This window comes from Hyla sarda, chromosome 4, assembly GCF_029499605.1.
Source record: "Hyla sarda isolate aHylSar1 chromosome 4, aHylSar1.hap1, whole genome shotgun sequence".
Classification (NCBI taxonomy): domain Eukaryota; kingdom Metazoa; phylum Chordata; class Amphibia; order Anura; family Hylidae; genus Hyla; species Hyla sarda.
Genome location: NC_079192.1, coordinates 413,807,336 through 413,832,384, shown reverse-complemented (window position 1 = coordinate 413,832,384; position 25,049 = coordinate 413,807,336). Strand labels below are relative to the sequence as shown.

Below are 25,049 nucleotides of genomic sequence, written 5' to 3'. Positions count from 1 at the left end.
AAAAAAATAAAAAAACTCCCCTCCATGTGATATTCGGTGTGACCTGTAATATAATTAGTAAATCACTTAATTTACCAGAAATGACTCATTACCCCCCAAAAAAGAGCTCTGCCATCTTGTGTACCAAGTGTATCCCTTCTCTGCAAGCTGCTGTCTACTGCCTGTTACTAGAGACAGAATTCCCCTAACAACAGAGACAGCAAGAGGGCACACAGTAGTAGCTAAGCCGCAGTTTTATAGTAGATATATTCTTGTATATAGGAGCAGTATTATAGCAGTTATATTCTTGTGTATATGAGGCAGTATTATAGTAGTTATATTCTTGTATATAGGAGCAGTATTATAGTAGATATATTCTTGTATATAGGAGGCAGTATTATAGTAGTTATATTCTTGTATATAGGAACAGTATTATAGTAGTTATATTCTTGTATATAGGAGGCAGTATTATAGTAGTTATGTTCTTGTACATAGGAGCAGTATTATAGTAGTTATGTTCTTGTATATAGGAACAGTATTATAGTAGTTATATTCTTGTATATAGGAGGCAGTATTATAGTAGTTATATTCTTGTATATAGGAGAAGTATTATAGTAGTTATATTCTTGTATATAGGAGGCAGTATTATAGTAGTTATATTCTTGTATATAGGAGGCAGTATTATAGTAGTTATATTCTTGTATATAGGAGGCAGTATTATAGTAGTTACATTCTTGTACATAGGAGCAGTATTATAGTAGTTATATTCTTGTATATAGGGGCAGTATTATAGTGGTTATATTCTTGTATATAGGGGCAGTATTATAGTGGTTATATTATTGTATATAGGAGGCAGTATTATAGTAGTTATATTCTTGTATATAGGAGGCAGTATTATAGTAGTTATATTCTTGTATATAGGAGGCAGTATTATAGTAGTTATATTCTTGTATATAGGGGGCAGTATTATAGTAGTTATATTCTTGTATATAGGGGGCAGTATTATAGTAGTTATATTCTTGTATATAGGAGGAGTATTATAGTAGTTATATTCTTGTATATAGTAGCAGTATTATAGTAGTTATATTCTTGTACATAGGAGGCAGTATTATAGTAGTTATAGTCTTGTATATAGGAGGCAGTATTATAGTACTTATAGTCTTGTATATAGGGGCAGTATTATAGTAGTTATATTCTTGTATATAGGGGGGCAGTATTATAGTAGTTATATTCTTGTATATAGGGGGCAGTATTATAGTAGTTATATTCTTGTATATAGGGGGGCAGTATTATAGTAGTTATATTCTTGTATATAGGGGCAGTATTATAGTAGTTATATTCTTGTACATAGGGGCAGTATTATAGTAGTTATATTCTTGTATATAGGGGGCAGTATTATAGTAGTTATATTCTTGTATATAGGAGGAGTATTATAGTAGTTATATTCTTGTATATAGGAGGCAGTATTATAGTAGTTATATAGGAGGCAGTATTATAGTAGTTATATTCTTGTATATAGAGGCAGTATTATAGTAGTTATATTCTTGTATATAGAGGCAGTATTATAGTAGTTATATTCTTGTACATAGGGGCAGTATTATAGTAGTTATATTCTTGTATATAGGGGGCAGTATTATAGTAGTTATATTCTTGTATATAGGGGGGCAGTATTATAGTAGTTATATTCTTGTATATAGGGGGCAGTATTATAGTAGTTATATTCTTGTATATAGGAGGCAGTATTATAGTAGTTCTATTCTTGTATATAGGAGGCAGTATTATAGTAGTTATATAGGAGGCAGTATTATAGTAGTTATATTCTTGTATATAGGAGCAGTATTATAGTAGTTATATTCTTGTATATAGGAGCAGTATTATAGTAGTTATATTCTTGTATATAGGAGCAGTATTATAGTAGTTATATTCTTGTATATAGAGGCAGTATTATAGTAGTTATATTCTTGTATATAGGAGCAGTATTATAGTAGTTATATTCTTGTATATAGGAGGCAGTATACATTCACCTTGAATACAGTATAATAATTACTTCATTTATTTAGCATTCATCTCAAAAAAACATTTCCTTCATCTTCCTCCCGAGTCCGTGACGTTACACACATATATACAATCTTTTATTTCCAGTGTTTGGTGGCCGAAGCCGTCATTAGAAAGTCTATAGTAAAAGTTCAAGAAGAGACTTGGTCCATGTGGTCCCGAGCATAACCAAGCGCTGGGACCCGGGCAGTACCGGCGAAGTGGAGGTCACGATTTTCCTTCTATCGCCCTAAAAATATACACAGCCGAGGTCACCGGTTCAATATATACATATAGTAAAAGGACACGACAGGAATGTATACAGGAACGTGCGGCTTACGGACAAAAGGGAATTTAAAGGGTATGAAAACTTTCACAACCAACTTTTATTGATTATAAATATCTGACCATTTTATGTATACAGCTCCTATATGACATGTGTCACGCCTTCTTTCTATTGGCTTTAACAGTGGTCTCCAAACTGTGGCCCTCCAGCTGTTGCTTAACTACAAATTCCAGCATGCCCAGACAGCCAACAGCTGTCTGGGCATGGTGGGAGTTGTAGTTTCGCAACAGCTGGAGGGCCACAGTTTGGAGACCACTTACATATTAGCTCCTCTTCTAGAACACCTGACTGCAGGATCACACTATATTCGGTATCTGTTCATAGTCTGTAACCATGGAGACAAACTTCCCCGCACCGGAGCTGTAGACACAAAACCGTAAGATATATAAAGAAAGTTAATTCACTTTTTTTTATTTATATATTTTTATGCACTTGAGAAAGGTAAAATAGTTGCTAATGTGGACATATTCTTTAAAGGGGGTTATCCCAATGATCATTGTAGTTTCAAACAACTTTCCACCTATGTGGTCTGTAAAATCTTTGAAAATTTTACAAAAAATGACTCCATATCCAGCAGAAAAAGAGCTCTAAAATCTTGGCCGCCGCGATTTTCCCTTCCCTGCTATCTGCTGTCTACTGCCTGTTAGGGGAATTCCGTCTCTAGTAACAGAGACAGCATGAGGGAACACAGGAAGGGGAGGGTGGGGCTTAGCCAGGGAGAGAGAGTATACCTGCAATTTTTGAGCTCGACTCAGTTTGCCTCTGGATTTACATGGTCCCAAATGGTAAATCAAGTCTTTTCGCTCATCTAAGCAGTAGTTCAGTGTTAAGTGCAACCCCTTCCATGCTTTGCTTTTGCTGTGTATGTACACAGTGCTGCCTCCTATATAAAAGCCCACCTCTCTCTAGTCTGCAGGCTTGTCTTCAGCAATTCAGTGCTTAGTGTAACCTCTTCCTTGCTCTGCTGCTGCTGTGTACGTACGTAGTGTGATCCCATCTCTCCCCTCTCTTTAGGCAGCAGGCTTGCCTTTAGCAATTGCGTGCTTAAAGTAACCCCTCCCTGGCCGTGCTGCTATTTCTTTCCTTTCTGATCACATAGCACCGTGCAAGGCAAATGCATCATAAACCCCTTCTCCCTCTATCTCTATAGTAGTGTAGAGTGTATATCACCTTCTAGCAGTACCAACCTGTTCAGCCCAGTGAACTTTCAACCGGCACATGAAACACCAGAGTGAAGTATGTGTTGTAACTGACCATAGAAGTAAGGGAAAGGAAATCCATGTGAGTGTATTACTGGCAAACAGCTCCAATATGGCCCTGTTTCCTGCACTGCAGAAAATAAGAGGAGGGGCTCAATAAATTTGCCTTGTCACCACTTTTGAGTAGTATATATTTTTTTAAGTTGTGATACAATGGTTGAAAGGTTTTAACCTATCCATCAGATAGGGGAATGTATCGGATCGGGGGGAGTTGGTGTAACCACTGGAATCACACTCCGTCGTGACCCCGAATAAACTATGTGGCTGGATGTACACTCTGTCTTTAGGTCATTGACTTTCTTTCTCACCCCCCCCCCCCCCCCCACATACGATTTTGTAATCATTGGAAGTTCCAGCACTCCCATAGACTTACATTGAGGGGGCGGGGACATGACATCAGTGTGCTCGGGCCCCAGTATCGCCCCATCATCACGCATAGAAATATTTCTCTGTGCCGTAATGGCGGCGGGTGCCACTACTGAGAAAGCGGGGGTCCCCAGCTATCAGACATCTTATCCCCTATGCTTTGGATAGGGGATAAGATGTCTAGGGGTCAGAGTACCCCTTTAACTTTTCATCTTGGTTTAATTTACATGAAGCGACGTGGCCATTTTTACGAAAGCCATACAGTTCTCCTAAACTCTTCAAATAATACATATTCATCAATCAGAACTCCAGAAAAGCTGGGTAGAACCCTCTATGGAGCCATATTAGCAGTTGCTTGTTCTGTCCTTGTCCACAGTGAAGCCAAGGCCACAATGTTGCAGCCAGAGGGGGGCGCCAACAAGCCACTCCCCTAAGCCAAGGTATTTTGCGTACAGGACCTGGGCAGTGAATCTCTCCTCCATGGGCAGTATTAGTCAATGATGTTGGCCCACGAAAAAAAAAAAAAATTTAAAAAAATTGCACAAAATGTTTTACTTTGGTCCCCATTACCACAATTTCCCACCATTTCACTTGTTTTAGGTCCAAATTTAAGTAAATAGGGCCAAGCTGTAATACCACACACAGCCTGAGAATAGGTGTGGCTCTGTTTTTGGAAGAAAGCGGCCAGAAGCTCATCATAAGGGAGCGGGTTGGTTGCCAACCATTTTGACGCAAAGCTCATTTGAGCAATCACAACATCAGGGGGCAAAAAAAAAAAAGTTGAGACACTTGTGTATTGTCTGGAGTGTTGCTTCCCTGTAATCACTGTGCCCTCTGTGTGCAAGAGGTTGTCCAGGTTGGGCAGCGCCTCACCTGTCCACAGGTTGGGAGTGGTACTGCAACTCAACTTTACACTTAAATGGGATGAACTGCAATACCAAACCCAGCCAAATGGACAAGAGTGGCGCTGTTTCTAGAAACATAAAATATATGTATTTTATCCTAGACAACCTTTTCATAAAGAGGGCTCTATCAAAGTGTTAATGTGCAATCTAGTATTTGGTTATTTTACATTTCTTAACTAATCCACTTTTTAGGGCAGGTCCACTTTGAACACCATTATATGGTTAGTATATAGAACTAATCTACATGGAAGGTGGGTAACTGTGTGCAAACATTACTGATCCTGTACTGATCCTGAGTTATATCCTGTATTATACTCCAGAGCTGTACTCACTATTCTGCTGGTGGGGTCACTGTGTACATACATTACATTACTTATCCTGTACTGATCCTGAGTTATATCCTGTATTATACCCCAGAGCTGTACTCACTATTCTGCTGGGGAGGTCACTGTGTACATACATTACATTACTTATCCTGTACTGATCCTGAGTTATATCCTGTATTATACCCCAGACCTGCACTCACTATTTTGCTGGTGAGGTCACTGTGTACATACATTACATTACTTATCCTGTACTGATCCTGAGTTATATCCTGTATTATACCCCAGACCTGCACTCACTATTTTGCTGGTGGGGTCACTGTGTATATACATTACATTACTTATCCTGTACTGATCCTGAGTTATATCCTGTATTATACTCCAGAGCTGTGCTCACTATTCTGCTGGTGGGGTCACTGTATACATACATTACATTACTTATCCTGTACTGATCCTGAGTTATATCCTGCATTATACTCCAGAGCTGTACTCACTATTCTGCTGGTGGGGTCACTGTGTACATACATTACATTACTTATCCTGTACTGATCCTGAGTTATATCCTGTATTCTATTCCAGAGCTGTACTCACTATTCTGCTGGTGGAGTCCCTGTGTACATGCATTACTGATCCTATACTTATCCTGATTTACAGTCTGTATTATACTCCCCAGCTGCACTCACTATTCTGCAGGCTTCTGAGCTGAACTCTCCTTGGTACAATCTTATGTATTAAACACGAGCTGTCGTCCTGCATGATAGAAGCTTTTTAGGACGTGCGTCGACAACCGTGCTGACTGATTCCAATGACAACAAGCAGATTTGTGAATGCAGCTCTGGCCTACTGTAACTCAGACCTACCATCAATTCCAACATAACCGAGTAGATGGTGTTCAAAAGGTGGACACCCGCCCCTTAAAGGGGTACTACACTGGCCAGCATTCGGAAGTAAATGTTCCGGATGCTGTGTTCATGCTGCGGGGGTCGGCCACACCCCCTCAATGCAAGTCTACGGGAGGGGGCGTGACTGTCGTCACGCCCCCTCCCGTAGACTTGCATTGAGGGGGTGTGGCTGTGACCTCACGAGGGGGCGTGGCCATGACCCCCCGCAACCCCTTTAAAGTAAACCAGACACATAGGGGAGCCATCTTGGCAGCTCCTGTGCCAATAGCCAATAACCTGAACCTCTCTGCCGGGCGATTTTTCTATCTGTACCCAGACTCCTGCAATGTTCTTATTGCATCTCGTACATGTGACAGCCAGTTCCGGTATTAGGGTAGGGGGTGGTGTAGCGCCATTGCATCCACCCTCCGCGTGTCGGAATATTTACACGAGACGCGCTGAATGAGTCCTCCACCAGCGTCAGGGGCAGCAGGGGTTGTCGATGACCAGCATCAGATCAAAGCCGTACACCTCCAGAAGGTCCATGAGGAAGCTGCGGTCGCCCTGCGGGTCCAGGCCCATGCTGCGGGCGTGATCGGCCGTAAGAGTCTTATCCTGGCTCGATGCCACCTCCAGGAGGATCTGGAATATCCTGTTGTTCTGCTCCATGAAGAAGCTGCGGGATGAGCGGAGAAAGCGAATCAGAGGAAAGCCGTGTACAAATAACCCGACATACTCGCCTCGCAACATTAACCTTTTAAGAGCAGCATTCCCCCAACCCTATGGCTCCCCGGTTGTTGCAAAACTACAAAGCCCAGTAGGGATTTTGCAGCAGATTTTATCATTGATTTAAAGGGGTACTCCGGTGGAAAATATATATATATATATATATATATATATATATATAATTTTTTTTTTTATCAACTGGTGCCAGAATGTTAAACAGATTTGTAAATTACTTCTTTTAAAAAAAATCTTAATCCTTCCAGTACTTATCAGCTGCTGTATGGTCCAGAGGAAGTTTCTTTTCTTTTTGAATTTCCTTTCTGTCTGACCATAGTGCTCTCTGCTGACACCTCTGTCCATGTCAGGAACTGTCCAGAGTAGGAGCAAATCCCCATAGCAAACCTCTCCTGCTCTGGACAGTTCCTAAAATGGACAGAGGTGTCAGCAGAGAGCACTGTGGTCAGACAGAAAGGAAATTCAAAAAAGGAAATAAACTTCCTCTGGAGCATACAGCAGCTGATAAGTACTGGAAGGATCAAGATTTTTAAATAGAAGTAATTTACAAATCTTTTTAACTTTCTGGCACCAGTTTATTTAAAAAAATGAATAAAAATGTTTTCCACCGGAGTACCCCTTTAACCTTTTAAGAGCAGCATTCCCCCAACCCTGCGGCTCCCTGGTTGTTGCAAAACTACAAATCCCAGCATGCCTGGACAGCCAAAGGAGTTGTGATTTTGAACAATTGGAGTACTTTGCTTTATGGTAGGGTCACACACAGCGCATCCACAGCACATTTATACGCTGCGGATGCGCCAACGGCAGAGCGAGCTCCCTGCTGCGGCCAGCAGTCACAGGCGGACACACAGAGTGACCAGGTTGCAGCAGGGAGCTCGCTCTGCAGTCGCTCCATGACTGCTGTCAGGGCATGAAAAACGCTGCGGATGTGCCGTGTGGGACCCTACCCTAGGGGTATGTTCACACTACGGAGTGTGAACGGAATCTCCGCTCGCAGAATTCCGCGAGCGGAGATTCAGCCTGGCAGGCGGCGGTAGGACCGCGTGGCACTGTGCCGTCACCATTGACGGCTATGCCGTACTCGCGGACTTCCGCGCAAAGAATGAACATGTTCTTTCTTTGCGCGGAACAATTTTGCAGTGTGAACGGGTCTCGCGGAGACCCATTCACACCGCGGAATTCCGTAGTGTGAACATACCCTTAGGGTACATTTACACGCGTGGAAATTAGCTGCAAAATCCGCACTTGTGAGCCCGTTCATACTACTGAATTCCCAAGCATTACAGCCAATGGTGATGGTGCATGTCCGTGCAGTCCTGGCGCCAATGGATTTTGGAGAAGCCCACTGCGGACATTATGTCTGCCCAGAATATCTACAAACTGGGTTTCCATAGTGTGAATGGACTAGAAGGGATTTTGCGGCTGATTTTATCATTGAATTATCATGAGAAAATCGGCAGCAAAATACGCAAGTGTGAACTGACCCGTAGTCTACAGCAGTGTTTTCCAACCAGGGTTCCACCAGGTAATGCAAAACCACAACTCCTAGCATGCCCGGACAGCCTTCGGCACCCTGGTTGGAAAACACTGGTCTATAGAATGTAGCAGGCGCTGTTGCAATAAGTTTTCGTCTGGACATGCTCCATCACCATTGACGGCAATGCATTTCTGCCATAACAATGGACACCGGTAATTCCTTCAGGAAGTCTAGAATTTATCCAGGGTGCATAGGAATCCCACCGCAATTCACGCCGCGTGAAAATTTGGTATGTGACTGGGCCCTTGCCTATAGCATCATTACTTCTAGTCTGGATTTACTTACAGAATAAATAGATCCTCCTCGCAGGATGAACAGTCCCCGTCCACCTCCTGCGAATACATCAGCAGCTGCCTGTAAAGAGAGACCGTAATGGGTGCGACTCACTGACTCCAAATTGTTACCCATCTTACAGCCCTAGATGGGTGTGTATACATATATATATATTATATATTTTTTATATATATATTTTATTTTATTGAAGACTGTCCAAAAATAGCATTATATATATATATATATATACACATATATATATATATATATATATATATATATATATATATATATACACACACACACATATGTACATATATATAAAATCATATTTCCACGCCATCTCCCATTCGATTAAAGAAAAACTCTATTGTAAATGTTTCCTACACCTACATGCCCGGGCTGCTGGAATTAAAGTAATAAATGTAAACTTACCTTCCGCCGCCCCGCAGCAGGGTCCGCCTCGGCCAGTGATAGGCCGTGCGGCAGTGTCAGGTAAACAGCCTGGGGCTGGCCTTCTTCCTAGTGCACGTGCCTGTTAGGCTGAGTGGGTGGAAGTGGCCCGGGCGCCAGGAAGAAGGCCGGGCCCTTTACGTGACATTGGCGCTCCAGGTGGGACATCGCTGTGGCCGGCAATTACATGAGGCGGAGTGTGTCAAGGCAGGCAGCAAAAGCCAGAAGAAGCCCAGGGCCAGAGGATTTCAGTGGCACCGGGGGAGGCAAGTTAAAATGTATTACTTTATTTCCAGCAGCCCGGGCATATAGGGGGTAAGAAGAATTTTCACTGGAGCTCTTCTTTAACAAACGTTATTCAATTCATACCCCTATTAAAAAAAGCACAAAAATGATCCCATTAAATGGTTTTACACAGCTACATGTGTTATGTGAAAATAAAAAAAAAACATTACAGCCACTGAAAAAGTGGGAAAAAATGTTTAGTGGTCCTTAAAGGGTCTATGCACACGTGCAGGATTTGATGCTGCAGATTTTAATGTAAACTAAATGTATGAATCCAGCTTCAGATCCTGCACATCCAATACAGGATACTGTATGCGTGAACTAAAGGAGAACTCCGGGATAGGGAGGAGAAATCAGGGGAGGGAGGTAAGTAGATGATTATTATTATTATTATTAATAATAATAATAAATATTATTATTATACCAAAAACTATGGGAATTAAAAATCTCTCTTGGGGTTCTCATTTAAGGGTAATATTTGTTACGTATGGGGTTTAAAAGAACTTAAAGGGGTACTCTACAGGAAAAAAAAAAATTTTAAATCAAGTGGTGCCAGAAGGTAAAACAGATTTGTAAATTACTATTAAAAAATTCTTAATCCTTCCAGTACTTATCAGCTGCTGTATGATCCACAGGATTTTCTTTTTGAATTTTCTTTCTGTCTGACCACAGTGCTCTCTCCGCTGACACCTCTGTCCATGTCAGGAACTGTCCGGAGCATTAGGAGAGGTTTTCTATGGGGATTTGCTTCTACTCTGGACAGTTCCTAAAATGGACAGAGGTGTCAGCAGAGAGCACTGAGGTCAGACAGAAAGGAAATTCAGAAAGAAAAGAACTTCCTGTGGAGCATATAACAGCTGATAAGTACTGGAAGGATTAAGATTTTTGTATAGAAGTAATGTACAAATCTGTTTAACTTTCTAGCACCAGTTGATTTAGGAAAAAAAAATGTTTTCCAGTGGAGTACCCCTTTAAGGGGTTATCCACCCGCTAAATTTATGTGAAACAAAGTAAAAATCTGCAATGGAAAAAAAAAAAAAGTGACATTTCCTTGTTTTGACAATTTTAATGTCACTTTGAGAAGGTTAAGCCCCTTCAGAAGATGGGCAGAGATAAGCGGCGCCATCCGACAGTGACAAGACCACCACGTCTGGTCAGACCAGTTATAAAGGGGGATTTATCCAAGAAGAGAAAAACAGAGCAAATTTCATCCTAAAAAAAAAAAAAAGGAGCCACCTCTGTCCTCAGGTTGTGTGTGGTATTACAACTTGGCGCCATTCGCTTCAATGGAACAGAGCTGCAATACCGCACACAAGCTGAGGACAAGGGTGGCGCTGAGGACAACAGTTTTTTTTGTATTTTTTTTCTTCTATGCATAGATAACCCCTATAAAGGGGAACTCCACCTTAAACATCTACTGACAGTGCCCAAGTCCTACTGTGGACCATTCCCTAGATTTAAGATAGATATAAGAGCGGTCACCGTTGGTCGTTCAGCCGCCGGTACTTCTCTTTGTCGGCGCTGTTGACCCTCAGCAGGGGCTGGAGGTGTTCCAGGTGAGTCTTCACATTTTGGTTGTCTACGTAAACGTCGTACAGATCCTGTTTCTGCTCAAAGATCTTCTCTGTCGTACCTGGGTAAAAGCAAAATAAATTGGGGGGGGGGGGGGTTAGCTGTAATGCACACGGGGACCAATTCCAGGTCAGAGACCAGTGGTCTCCAATCTGTGGACCTCCAGCTGTTGCAGAACTACAACTCCCAGCATGCTCGGACAGCCGTTGGCTGTCCGGGCATGCTGGGAGTTGTAGTTTTGCAACAGCTGGAGGTCCACAGATTGGAGACCACTGTCATAGACCTTGGGAGGACTCATACGTGATTCGTTTGAATTGGGGGCATGTAATACCACATTTCTCCTGCAGTGGCCACTGTAGGAGAAATGTACAGCTGCTACTGGTGACCGCCTCAGGTTTATTTTTATTTATTTATTTATTTATTTATTTATTTATATATATATAGATAGATAGATAGATAGATAGATAGATAGATAGATATATTAGGGCTGGGCGGTATGACCAAATGTGTGTATCACGGTATTTTATTTTACTTTTGGCGGTTCCAAGGTATATAACGGTATTTCCTAGCGCCCCCCCCCCCCCCCCCCCCAATATTAATTAATCCGCCCACACCCCCATCGGGGTAAATACTCGCATGTCACCCACATGCGCTGCCCTCCTCGTCCTGATTGTTGCAGCCGCCGGCGCTGACACTCTATACTGTACGCTGTATCCCTATGCCCGGGCTGTAGAAGGTAAACAAAATAAACTTTAACGCACCTACGTCGGCCTTACGCTGGGGACGGGAACGTCGGACAGCCGTCAGCCTATCACCGGCCGCAGCGATGTTCCGCCTCGGCCGGTGATAGGCTGAGCCCACTATCATGTAAGGAGCCGGCTTCTTACATGACAGTGGGCTCAGCCTATCACCGGCCGAGGCGGAACATCACTGCAGCCGGTGATAGGCTGACGGCTGTCCGACGTTCCCGTCCCCAGGAAGCAAGTGAGGCCGGTACCTGACCAACGGGAGGTGAGTTAAAGTTTTTTTTGTTTATTTTTTGCAGCCCGGGCATAGGGATACCGCACAGTATAGAGCAGTGGTCTCCAACCTGCGGGCCCTCCAGATGTTGAAAAACTACAACTCCCAGCATGCCTGGACAGCCAACTGCTGTCTGGGCATGCTGGGAGTTGTAGTTTTACAACATCTGGAGGTCCGTAGTGTGGAGACCACTGGTATAGAGTGTCAGCGCCGGCGGCCATAACAAACAGGACGAGGAGGGCAGAGCATGCAGGTGACATGTGAGTAGTACCCTGATGGGGGCAGCGCTGGGCTAATAATTAATTGGGGGGGAGCAGAACAGCGCTCGCGGGTCACACAGGATTAGTTCCCCGATGTGGGGACGGGGCAGCGCTGGGCTGAGTCATTCATTCCCGAGGGGGAGGGGCCCAACCGGTATTGCGGTATGGGTTAAAATTCATATCGTGCAGCACAAAAATTTCGGTATTCGGTATGAACCGGTATATATACAGCCCAGCACTAAGATAGATAGATAGAAATATAAATATAAATAAATATATATATATATATATATATATATATGTGTGTGTGTATGTGTGTGTGTGTGTGTGTGTGTGTAACATGCTTTAAAAAGGGATACTTCAGAACAAATTAAACAATATAATTAGATAAAAATATATAAAAATCCTAATCCATCTCCCAGTACTTATCAGCTGCTGTATACTCCAGAGGAAGTCATGTAGTCTTTCCAGTATGACCACAGTGCTCTATGCTGCCACCTTTGAATGTCAGGAACTGTCCAGAGTAGGAGTAAATCCCTATAACAAACATTTCCTGCTCTGGACAGTTCCTGACACAGACATAGGTGTCAGCAGAGAGCACTGTGATCATACTGGAAATAACTACATGACTTCTTCTATGATATACAGCAGCTGATAAGTACTGGAAGACTTGAGATTTTTTAAATAGAAGTCATTTGAAAATCAGATAACTTTCTATCACCAGTTGATTTAAACAATCAGTTTTTCCCTCCGGAGTGCCCCTTTAATTCAAAAACACAGTCCAAAAGTACTCACAGGCCACATAGGAAACCTCATCATCGAGCGTTTCGATATCAGCCACGTTTACATAGAAGAAAGGCTTCGACTCCGGAGCTGTGGCTCCAACTCCGGGCAAATTTACATTGGCGAGACAGCAGCAGCAGTAAACTGAGCCAAAAAGACAACAATAAGAACGTTTAGAAGACAATATGACCCCAAAAAACGTAAGTGCTGTGTATTTAATACATTAAAAAAAGACAAGATGTCCATGTCCCAGGCTGTCGGCGGAGGAGGAGTTAGGAAAAGATAACCATGATAATATATATATATTTTTTTATAATTATTATAATTTTTATTATTATAAAAAAAAAAATATATTATTATTATATTATTATTATTTATTATTATTAATAAAAATAAAATAAAAAATTATAATAATAAAATATATATTTTTATTATTATTTTTTTATTATTATTAATAATAATAATAATAATAAAATAAAAATATAATAAAAAAATTATATAATAATAATATTATTTATTATTAATAAATAATAAAAATAATAAAATACAATAATAGTATTAATATTATTGTTGTTATTATAAATAATAATAATAATAATGACAGCTTTTAGAAAATAATAACAGCCTAAATTGGTAAATTAATGAGACTGAGTGGAAGATGTGTATTTTTTTCTCTCTCCTCTTGTAGATGTAAATTAAGGGAAGACGGGGAAGGCAGGAGAGGGAAGAGAAATGGGGGGGGGAGGGGGTTACTAATATAGAGAGAACGCATGCATGAGGGCGATACGGGCTGGACAGGGCACTGAACCCAAGGTTGGGAATTGTAGAAGGGGGTTTATATTTTTCAGATAATGTGTGAAGATATTTATAGTAATATTGGAGGTAATTATGTGATGAAATAATTATTGTAATTGAGATATAAAGGAATAATAAAATAAAAATTGTAAAAATAAAAAAAAAAACAATATTATTAATATTAATTATTATTATTATAATAACAGCTTTTAGAAAGTGATATATATGGCCACATTTAGTCTTTTTTATAGCTTCTAGAGATGAGCGAACTTACACTAAATTCGCTTCGTCACAAACTTCTCGGCTCGGCAGTTGATGCCTTATCCTGCACAAATTAGTTCATCCTTCATGTGCTCCCGTGGGCTGGAAAAGGTGGATACAGTCCTAGGAAAGAGTCTCCTAGGAATGTATCCACCTTTTCCAGCCCACGGGAGCACCTGAAAGCTGAACTAATTTATGCAGGAAAAGTCATCAACTGCCGAGCCGAGAAGTTCGTGACGAATCGAATTTACTGTAAGTTTGCTCATCTCTAATTATTATTATTATTTTTATTATTATTTTTATTATTATAATTTTTTTATTTTTTTATTTTTATTATAATTTTTTTTATTATTTTTATTATTATTATTATTATTATTAATAAAAATAATAAAAAATAATAATAATAAAAATAATAGTACTAAAAAAAATATATATATTATAATTATTTTTTTATTATAATTATTTATTATTATATTATTATTAATAAAATAAAAAAATGATAATAATTAAAAAAAATAATAAAAATAAAAAATAATAATAATAATAATAATAAATAATATTTATTATTAATAAGTAATAAAAATAATAAAATACAATAATAGTATTATTGATGAGAAGTTTGTGACGAATCGAATTTACTGTAAGTTCGCTCATCTCTAATAATAATAATAATAAAAAATAATAATAATTATAAAAAAAAATAAAAAATTATCTTCATTACAATTTTGCTACTTTTATGGTTGCCCTGTGCAACGGGTTCAATAAAATACTAGCGGGTGCTGGCAGTGATCAGTCTAATGTAATCTGTTTTCAAACCAGGGTGCCTCCAGCTGTTGCAAAACTACAACTCCCTGCATGCCCGGACAGCCTTTGGCTGTCCGGGCATGCTGGGAGTTGTAGTTTTGCAACAGCTGGAGGCACCTTGGTTGGGAAACGCTGCTCTAGTGCACAGACATGGGTTCTCTGCCTCCCCCCTCAGGCCACGTCGGAAATGACTCCTAAGAAACCGTATTACACATCAATCCTCATGTCAGGGCGCTGCCAGACACCGCGATCAAACGCAGACAGGATCGCTGTGTGTAGCAGGGGGTCAGTGCATGGCAAAGCGATCCCTTCTTGCAACAATACTACACTTCGATCAATTTGTGCACAGTAGGTTTAAGTCCAGACATGGCCAGAGGGGGCAGCAGAAACATCTGTGTCAGGTCTCAGATTAATAAGTTGGGTCATTTTTAAAAAACTGTATATGTAAGAAAAAATAAATCGGAGTACCCCTTTAAAAGCTATGAAGAAGAAGGAGGACATCTGGTCTGACATATCCCTGATAGAATATAGAAGAAATAATGAATTTAAAAAAATTACCTCTGTAGCAGACGACACCTACAGGAGGGGGTGAAAATATCAGGATGCGCTTCCGGAGTAAAGCAAACTTCCAGAGGATGAAGATCTGCTCCCCGAAAAACTTAATGAACTGAGACATACAGCCGGCGGGGTGCGTGATCTGCGGCAAAAATAAGACAAATATCACTTATTTTATCATCTTACTTGGTAGGGCACAGATGGAGAGGGATTAACCCGAGAGGGCAGGATCAGACTACACAGGGTTTTGTTTGTAGTCTGTAACCATGGAGACATATAGGAGGGGACTTGTTGGGAGAAATACTGAGGGTACGTTCACACGGGCGCATTTATTTGCGGGTTTCCCGCTGCATATTTGAAAGGGGGCGGGTTCTTCTCGGCTCTCCGCAGCAGATTTTCCGTGGCAGATTTTCGGAAAATTCGCCACGGACCCTACTGACTTCAATGGGGCTTGCGGTGGATTTTCCTCAGCGTAAATTCCGTTGAGAAAATCTGCTGCGGACAGCCGAGAAGAACCCGCCCCCTTTCAAATACGCAGCGGGAAACCTGCAAATAAATCCGCCCGTGTGATCGTACCCTTAAAGGGGTTATCCAGGAAAATGTATAATATATATATATATATATATATATATATATATATATATATATATATATATATATCTATATATCTATATCTATCTCAACTGGCACCAGAAAGTTAGAACAGATTTGTAAATTACTTCTATAAAAAAAATCTTAATCCTTTCAGTACTTATGAGCTGCTGAAGTTGAGTTGTTCTTTTCTGTCTCTCGGATGACACCTGTCTCTGGAACCGCCCAGTTTAGAAGCAAATCCCCATAGCAAACCTCTTCTACTCTGTGCAGATCCCGAGACAAGCAGAGATGTCAGCAGAGAGCACTGTTGCCAGACAGAAAAGAACAACTCAACTTCAGCAGCTGATAATTATTGGAAGGATTAAGATTTTGTAATAGAAGTAATTTACAAATCTGTTTAACTTTCTGGAGCCAGCTGATATATATATATAAAAAAAATTTTTTTCCTGGATAACCCCTTTAATGGGGGGCAAATAGCTAATAGGGGGTTACCTACCTACCTACCTACCTACCTAACTGCTGGAGCTTCAACCTAAAAGGAAGGGTTCCCTACCTACTGGGGGATTCTACCTGTTAGGAGGATTTCTAACCTACCTACTAGGGTCTTCTACCTATATGAGGGATACTCTGCCTACCTATTGGGGGATTCTACCTAATAGGAGGATTCCTATTCCGGAGGATTTACCTACTGGGGGCTTCTACCCAAAGAGGTTAAAATTACTTTCCTACATACCTACCTACTGGGAGCTTTTACCTAATAGAAGGATTTCCTACCTGTCAATCTTCTGGGGGCTTCTACCCAAAGAGGTGAGAATTCATTTCCCACATACCTACCTACTGGGAGCATCTACTGGGGCTTTTTACTGGGGCCTTGCCTAGTTATCCTCTGTGGCAGTGTTTCCCAACCAGGGTTCCTCCAGCTGTTGCAAAGCTACAACTTCCAACATGCTGGAACGACAACATGCAGAGGATTGTAGTTTTGCAACAGCTGGAGGAACCGTGGTTGGAAAACACCGTCCTAATTGGTGGGTGGGATTATCTATCTACATAGGACTTCAACCTTATAGGGAGAATTTCCTACCTAATAGGGAGGGGATTCCCTTTCTAACTAATGGGGGCATATACAATGTAAGTGTTAGTGAGGGCCTCAAGTTCGTCTTTCTCCTAAGGCTTCACACAGTCTAGAGCGAGCGTGTACAAACTGCGGCCCTCCAGATGTTAAAAAAAACTACAACTCCCAGAATACCTCCAGAATGCCTAGACAGCCATTTGCTGTCTGGGCATGCTGGGATTTGTAGCTTTGCAACATCTGGAGGGCCACAGTTTGGACATCCCTGGTCCGGAGTCATTTCTGCTGTCACATGACATTAAAAAATAAATTATATAAAATATAATTGGTATCAGTGAATACTGTACTTGAAAAAAAAAAAAAATATCGGTACTCTGTCCTGAAAAAAAAAAAAAGTGGGTCAGTTAAAGGGGTCATGACGTCATGACCACCGTGCTCTCTGCTGACCTCTGCTGTCCATTTTAGGAACTGTCCAGAGCAGCATATGTTTGCTATGGGGATTTTCTCCTGCTCTGGACAGTTCCTAAAATGGACAGCAGAGGTCAGCAGAGAGCACGGTGGTCATGACGTCAGAGGAAATGCATTTCTTTTTCGGATTTCTCTTTAGTATACAGCCCCTAAAAAGTACTGGAAGGATTAAGATTTCTTAATAGAAGTGATTTACAAATCTGTTTAACTTTCTGGCACCAGTTGATTTAAAAGAAAAGTTTCCCGCGGGAGTACCCCTTTAAAGGGTTATTTGGCAGAGATAAGAGGCTGTGTGTATAAGACAATGCTCTGCTCCCGAGTAGCGGCTGTGGACTGATCAGTGTGAACAGTATGCTCATAGTGATGCGGGGATGGCGTGCATGATTGTCATCATTAGATAACATTGCGTTATCATTAAAAACAAAAGCTAAAAATAAAATAAAACAACGGCCATTGATTTCTCTGGATACCAGATCACATGCAAGTTACTTACACGCCACATAAAAAAACACTGAAATAGTCATTCAGAACCAAATCAAATTGTTCCGCATAGGATGGGACGGTCCTTTAAATAAAATGGTTGCATTCAGACTTCAAAGAAGAGTCACCCCTTCGCCCCCCACCCTCTTCCTAAAGTGTGCCTCCGGCTGTGATCATGCTGGTTATTTAACTATGCTAAGGATTTGGGGTTCCTTGTAGAGGAAAATAAATAAAAATAGAGCTTCGGGCGCACTAAAGATACGAAGAATACAAAAACCTACCAAACAAAAACTATACTCAAAGCTGGAGTTCTGCTTACGTTAAACAAAGGCAAGTTAGAAAACAAAAAAATCAAAAAATAAAAATAAAAGTAAAAAAAAAAACATACAAAAGAGAAAAAAATAAAATAAAATAAAAAACAGGTACAGTGGTCCCTCAAGTTACAATATTAATTGGTTCCGGGACGACCATTGTATGTTGAAACCATTGTATGTTGAGACCAGAACTCTATGGAAACCTGGTGATTGGTTCTAAAGGCACCAAAATGTCATCCAAAAATAGGGAAAAGTGAGGATTAAAGAAAAATAAGTAGATAACTAATATAGATAAAGCAAATCCTTACATATAAAAGTAAGAAAGATCTGCTTGGAGCTGTAATCACTGTCTATGTCAGTGTTTTCCAAGCAAGGAGCCTCCAGCTGTTGCAAAACTACAACTCCCAGCATGCCCGGACAGCAGAAGGCTGTCCGGGCATGCTGGGAGTTGTAGTTTTGCAACAGCTGGGGGCACCCTGCTTGGGAAACACTGGTCTATGTAGAGGACAGGAGCTTCTTCAGGGTCCTGTATAGTAGACGCAATGTCCTAAAAAAGTAACATGGAGCCGCCTCACCTGGTGTCCAAAGGAGCAGCTAACCCTGGTACAGGTAAAGAGTACAGAACATGTAATACCTTCCTGTACTGTAGAGGGCGCTACCAGACACCAGTCAGTGCATACACTTCAGTAATACAGGTAAAGAGTACAGAACATGTAATGCCTCCCTGTACTGTAGGGGGCGCTACCAGAGACCAGTCAGTGCATACACTTCAGTAATACAGGTAAAGAGTACAGAACATGTAATGCCTCCCTGTACTGTAGGGGGCGCTACCAGACACCAGTCAGTGCATACACTTCAGTAATACAGGTAAAGAGTACAGAACATGTAATGCCTCCCTGTACTGTAGGGGGTGCTACAAGAGACCAGTCAGTGCATACACTTCAGTAATACAGGTAAAGAGTACAGAACATGTAATGCCTCCCTGTACTGTAGGGGGCGCTACCAGACACCAGTCAGTGCATACACTTCAGTAATACAGATGTTTTACCAGTAAATTGTCCATTCTGATTGGTCAGTTCTTCCGGCCATTGACAGGTATCACAGATCTGGATGGTCTGTACATTGTATGGTGAGTCTGGTTTCAACTTACAATGGTCCAGAAAAGACCATTGTATGTTGAAACTATTGTATGTTGAGGCCATTGTAAGTTGAGGGATCTCTGTATAAGTACTTGTGTATTGTTGAAGTTTTATAGGCAGGTAAAAGAAAAACACAATCTGACCTTCATCTCCGGGTACAGGTGCTTGTGTATAGTTGAGAGCCAGTGTACACTAGGTTGGCAGGACTGGGGGGAGACGCCAGCAGGTAAGACCCCCTTCTTGTCTTCATAAAAGGCCTCCAGAGGGGTGTAGTGGCCAGGGAGCTCCAGCTGATGCCTGCAACGTACAAAGGAAACCAGTGACTGGCTTCGGAGTCTACCAGACTATGATTGTCTAAGGCAGAGATCACATTACGGCTGCCAACGTATCTATGCTCTGATCGTTAAAAGGGTACTACACTGTCCCAGCATTCGGACCATCTTGTTCCGAACGCTGGGTGCGGGCTGCAGGGGTCGTGACGTCACAGCCATGCCCCCTCAATGCAAGTCTATGGGAGGGGGCGTGGCAGCCACCACGCCCCCTCCCATAGACTTGCATTGAGGGGGAATGGCCGTGAGATGACGCCCCCCGCAGCCCGCACCCAGAGTTCGGAACAAGATGTTCCAAATGCTGGGGTAGTGGAGTACCCCTTTAAGGGCCCCATTCAATTCAATAATTCGAAAGTAATCACCAAGTGACTACATTCGTGTCATTTTTCCGAACGTATCAGACTTTTGGCTCGGATTGAAAAACAAAGCAAACCACGCATTTCTGTCCGTGCCAACTAGGATATGCTCAAAAAATTACCACCCGAGCGTATTCACTAGTTGAATACTTTCGGTTTATTGAATTCGATGTGGACCGTACCGTTTCGGGTAACACTTGAACCCTTAGTCATACATGACTTGGTATGGCTAAGGGTGCAAGTGGTACTCGAAACGCGACACCTGTTTAAACTTTGCTGTAGCAAGTAAAAATGTGGTACACAGTGATAACCAGTGACGCATTTCAGGTACCACTTGCACCCTTAGCCATACCAAGTCATGTATGACTAAGGGTGCAAGTGGTACCTGAAACGCGTCACCCTTTTTCACTGTGTTGTCGCAAGTTAAAAAGCAGTACAACACAGTGAAAACGGGAAATTTTCGGGTACCACTTCCACCCTTAGTCATACCGAGTCATGTACCAGGTGTATTCAGGTACCTGAAACGCGTCAATTTTCAATGTGTTGCACTGCATTTTTTTACTTGCTGCATGAAATAAACTAAAGACAAAAGTTTTTACCTGCACTGGATTCCTTCCTGATCTTAAAATTTACACTTTGATCCAAGAACCTCTTTACAACCTTTCACCAGTAAATGACTGTAAATTCTATAATTGTAGCCAGCCAGATATTTTTATCCTTTGCCTCGATCAATATGACGTGCAGGGTACAAACCAAGTCTGAAGTTTGACCTTCTAAAGTCCAGGAAAGCTCTTGAAGATAAAAGACTACACATCTACCTGGAGTACAGGGGGGAGGGGGGGGGGTTAAAGGGGTACTCCGCTGGCAATCTTTTTTGTTTAATCAACGAATGCCAGAAAGTTAAAAAGATTTGTAAATCACTTCTATTTAAAAATCTTAATCCTTCCAGTACTTATCAGCTGCTGTATGCTCCACAGGAAGTTCTCATCTTTTTCTAATTTACTTTCTGTCTGACCACAGTGCTCTCTGCTGACACCGCTGTCCATGTCAGGAACTGTCCAGAGCAGGAGAGGTTTGTTATGGGGATTTGCACCTACTCTGGTCAGTTCCTGACATGGACAGAGGTGTCAGCAGAGAGCACTGTGGTCAGACAGAAAGTAAAATTCAAAAAGAAAAGAACTTCCTGTGGAGCATACAGCAGCTGATAATTACTGGAAGGATTAAGATTTTTAAATAGAAGTAATTTACAAACCTGTTTAACTTTCTGGAGCCATTTAATAAAAAATAAATAAATAAATAAACAAATAAAATAAAAAAGTTTTCCAGCAGAGTACCCCTTTAAGTATTGTAATGGGGGATCATAAAGGTTCCAGATGATCAAATGTTCAAGATTATGAATGGAAAACAAAGACCCTCAAGGAATAAATCCTCATCTGCGCTCTTTTGATTGGCCCATTTGTTTTTTCTGCAACACCTCCTTTTGAGGCAAATTAGCATTAACCCCGCCCCTATCATAATCGGGCGACTGTTGGCAATCATAGGTAATGAAGATCAGAAGTCAATAGCCCAACAAGTGAATACATCAACAGCGCACGTGCTCGGCCTTCAATCTATTCACCGTCTATGGGGCTTCCAACAATAGCCGCGTTCGGCGCTTGGCAATGTCCAGAAGTCCCAAAGAGAATGAATGGATCAGCGGTCAAGCGTGAATGCTGCCGCTTCATTGACAAGAGGGGAGGGGTAGTGGGGTGGGGCAGATCCTTTCTTGTGATTGGGGACCACCATCGAACATCCAACCTGTGCATAACAATCTTGTGATGACACCTTCATACACAGCTGACATCATAGGCTGGGATTAGAGATAACTCTGATCTAAGCTATTTCATTTTTTAGAAGCTGTGGACAACAGTGGTCGAGGCCTCTAAACCTGTGGACCCCCAGATGTTGGAAAACTACAACTCCCAGCATGCCGTTGGCTTTCCGGGCATGCTGGGGGTTGTAGTTTTGCAACAGCTTGAGGCATCCTGGTTGGGTAACACTGTTCTGGGGGTTTCTACCTAATAGGTGGGATTACCTACCTACTGGGGGGTTCTAACTTATAGGTGGGAACACCTCCCTACTGGGGGCTTCTGCCCAATAGGTGGGATTACCTACTGGGCACTACAACCTTATTGGGGGGGGGGGGGGGGGGGGAGAGAAAAAACTACCTACTGGGGACTTTTACTTAACAGGAGGGAGGTGTTCCTACCTACTGGGGGGCTTCTACCTAAAAGGGGAGGATACCAGAGTTTGGAGACCACTACTCTAGGCAGCTAAACAGAGATGGGGAGCCTTCCATCAGTCACATAAAAACACTTAAAAAAACACAACCGAAAATAGTCACATGTACCTCAAAATTTTGGTAGAAAAGTCAAAAATTGGCAAGATCCTTAAAGGGGTACTCCGGTGGAAAACATTTTTTTTTTTTTTAAATGAACTGGTGCCAGAAAGTTAAACAGATTTGTAAATGACTTCTATTAAAAAATCTTTACCCTTCCAGTACTTATTAGCAGCTGTATGCTACAGAGGAAATTCTTTTCTTTTTGAACTTCTTTTTTTGTTTTGTCCACATTGCTCTCTGCTGACACCTGATGCCCGTATCAGGAATTGTCCAGAGCAGGAGAAAATCCCCATGGCAAACCTATGCTGCTCTGGACAGTTCCTGACACGGACAGAGGTGTCAGCAGAGAGCACTGTGGTCAAGACAAAAAAGAAATTCAAAAAGAAAAGAATTTTCTCTGCAGCATACAGCTGCTAATGAGTACTGAAAGGATTGAGATTTTTAAATAGAAGTCATTTACAAATTTGTTTAACTTTCTGGCACTTTCTACCGGAGTACCCCTTTAAAAGATGCTGGGTCTAAAATTAGAATTTTAAAATCACAAAAACTTACCGGACTTGGTTCTCTAAAAAGTGCATGTAGCGGTAGAGTAGGGTGTAAGACGGCGACAGAATACCCACGGACTTCATCCGCGCTCCTCTCTCCAGCTCGCTCTCCACCGGCATGTTGGCAAAACACGCCAGACCGAAGAAGCCGCCTTTCCGAAAGTAACTAAAAGGAACGCAGAGAAGGATCGTTACTTTGCCGACTGTTGCTAGGGAATGGCAGCTAGGAGCGGCCACTATGCCGGTATCACAGTGCACAGCAGTGGTCTTGTGGTGCAAAATGGGCAGGATTTGTGGACATTTTGGGGGCATTCCCGTGCGTTCTGGCTGTTTATAGGGAGGGGCTAAAATGTCCTAATTAGATAGCCAGTCAATTTCTTTTAATAACAGCGCCACCCCTGTCCTCAGGTTACGTGTGGTGTTACAGCTCAGTTTCATGGAAGTGAATGAAGCCAAGTTGTAATACTACACGCAACCTGAGGACAAGTGTGGCGCTGTTTTTTGGAAGAAATTACCTTCGTTTTTCCATTTCAAGGTAACCTATACAAGTATGTGCAAGTCTGTGTTCCCGTGTTGCTTTTCCTTATTAATTAAAAAAATAAAAAATAATAGAGATAAAAAACTGCAACACAATCGCAACACAAGAGACACAATCACAGTGTATATATACGTAGCCATATACGTTACTACGGCGGGTCATTTTTTGCCGTTTCTGTTGCCGCATAAAATGCCAGCTTCACATTGTGGAGTTCCCTCTGTTATGCCTCCTGGAAATATATGCATAAATTAAATAACTGGGTGCTACCATTCCCCCCCCCCCCCCCCCCCGCCCCCTGTTAGACGGGCATGTCCCAACACAGACCAATCAGGACTGACGGTATGAAACTGTATAGGGACATGCCTTTTAAGAAATGTGAACGGTAACGCCCAGTTGTCAATTTATGCTTAAAGGGGGGTACTCCGATGTTCAGCGTTTGGAACAAACTGTTCTGAAGGCTGGAGCTGGGAGATCGTGACGTCATGGCCCCGCCCCCTCATGACATCACACCCCACCCCCTCAATGCAAGTCTAGGGGGTGTGGCGTGATGTCATGAGGGGGCGGGGCTATGACGTTAAGAGCTCCCGGCTTCAGCGTTCGGAACAGTTTGTTCAAAACTCTGAGCAGCGGAGTACCCCTTTAAAGGCAGATCACTAGTGGAGCGGCCGACCAATCCGCTTTCTCTTTCTAACCAACAGAAAATGAAAGCCAGAATGTGGCACAATTTTTGGCGCAAGTAAAGCCACTTCTCATTATACCAAGGCCATGTCCCCCCCCCCCTTTTCTGGGACATGGCGAAAAAGCGTTAACAAAAGTGTCGAAAGTGCATAGAACTGTTTTTTAGCTAAATTATTAGTAAATCTGGGCCATAGTATTTACATTAGAAAAATGTGCCACGCCCTCTTTCAAAAGGGCGTGGCTTGTCGGGAAAAAGGTGTGGTCTAAGGAGTGTGCCCAAATTATTCGCCAACAATTTGTTTGTCTTTGAGTAAACACCTCCATAACGACAAATTGAGAGCAAGGAAACCGGAAATAAATGTCACAAAAAAAATAAAATAAAATTAGAAAATGTTCATAATTATGTAGAAATCTAATTTAAGGAGATTTATTTTTTATAATTCTAATTTAAAGGAGATTTTATTTACTGCATCTCCATTTTTATTTATTTTCTTCAATGCGTAGTTATCAGCGTTAGAAAAAGACCAAAGGAAGAAAAAAAAAGAAAAACAAAAGTTTGAGGTATTTTTTCTATAACAAGCGACAAGACAACCCGAGAATCGTCGGCGCGAGGCGAATAAATAAAAAGCGCTTTCTATAATGTATGAAAATAAATATCAAGGCTCGAGCCGAGAAGATGATAGCGACAAATATTAACATTATGGGATGTAAATATTTTATGATGTTA

At 41.6% G+C, this 25,049-nt stretch overlaps 1 protein-coding gene across 2 annotated transcripts in view; it reads right to left on the bottom strand.

Moving 5' to 3' along the window:
- Positions 1–2,009: 2,009 nt before the first annotated feature.
- DENND11 (DENN domain containing 11) overlaps positions 2,010–25,049 on the bottom strand; it is a 43,778-nt gene continuing 20,738 nt past the window's right edge. The window contains exons 3-10 of one of the 2 annotated variants that reach the window (XM_056517764.1): positions 23,114–23,272; positions 19,640–19,793; positions 15,436–15,574; positions 13,030–13,161; positions 10,865–11,015; positions 8,657–8,725; positions 6,542–6,769; positions 2,010–2,263 (exon numbers count right to left, since the gene is read on the bottom strand). In XM_056517764.1, coding sequence (XP_056373739.1) covers positions 6,574–6,769; positions 8,657–8,725; positions 10,865–11,015; positions 13,030–13,161; positions 15,436–15,574; positions 19,640–19,793; positions 23,114–23,272 — 1,000 coding nt within the window. In that variant the 3' untranslated portion in view covers positions 2,010–2,263; positions 6,542–6,573. Of the gene's footprint in view, positions 6,770–8,656; positions 8,726–10,864; positions 11,016–13,029; positions 13,162–15,435; positions 15,575–19,639; positions 19,794–23,113; positions 23,273–25,049 lie in introns of both variants that reach the window. The other variant, XM_056517763.1, reaches the window with a different exon arrangement.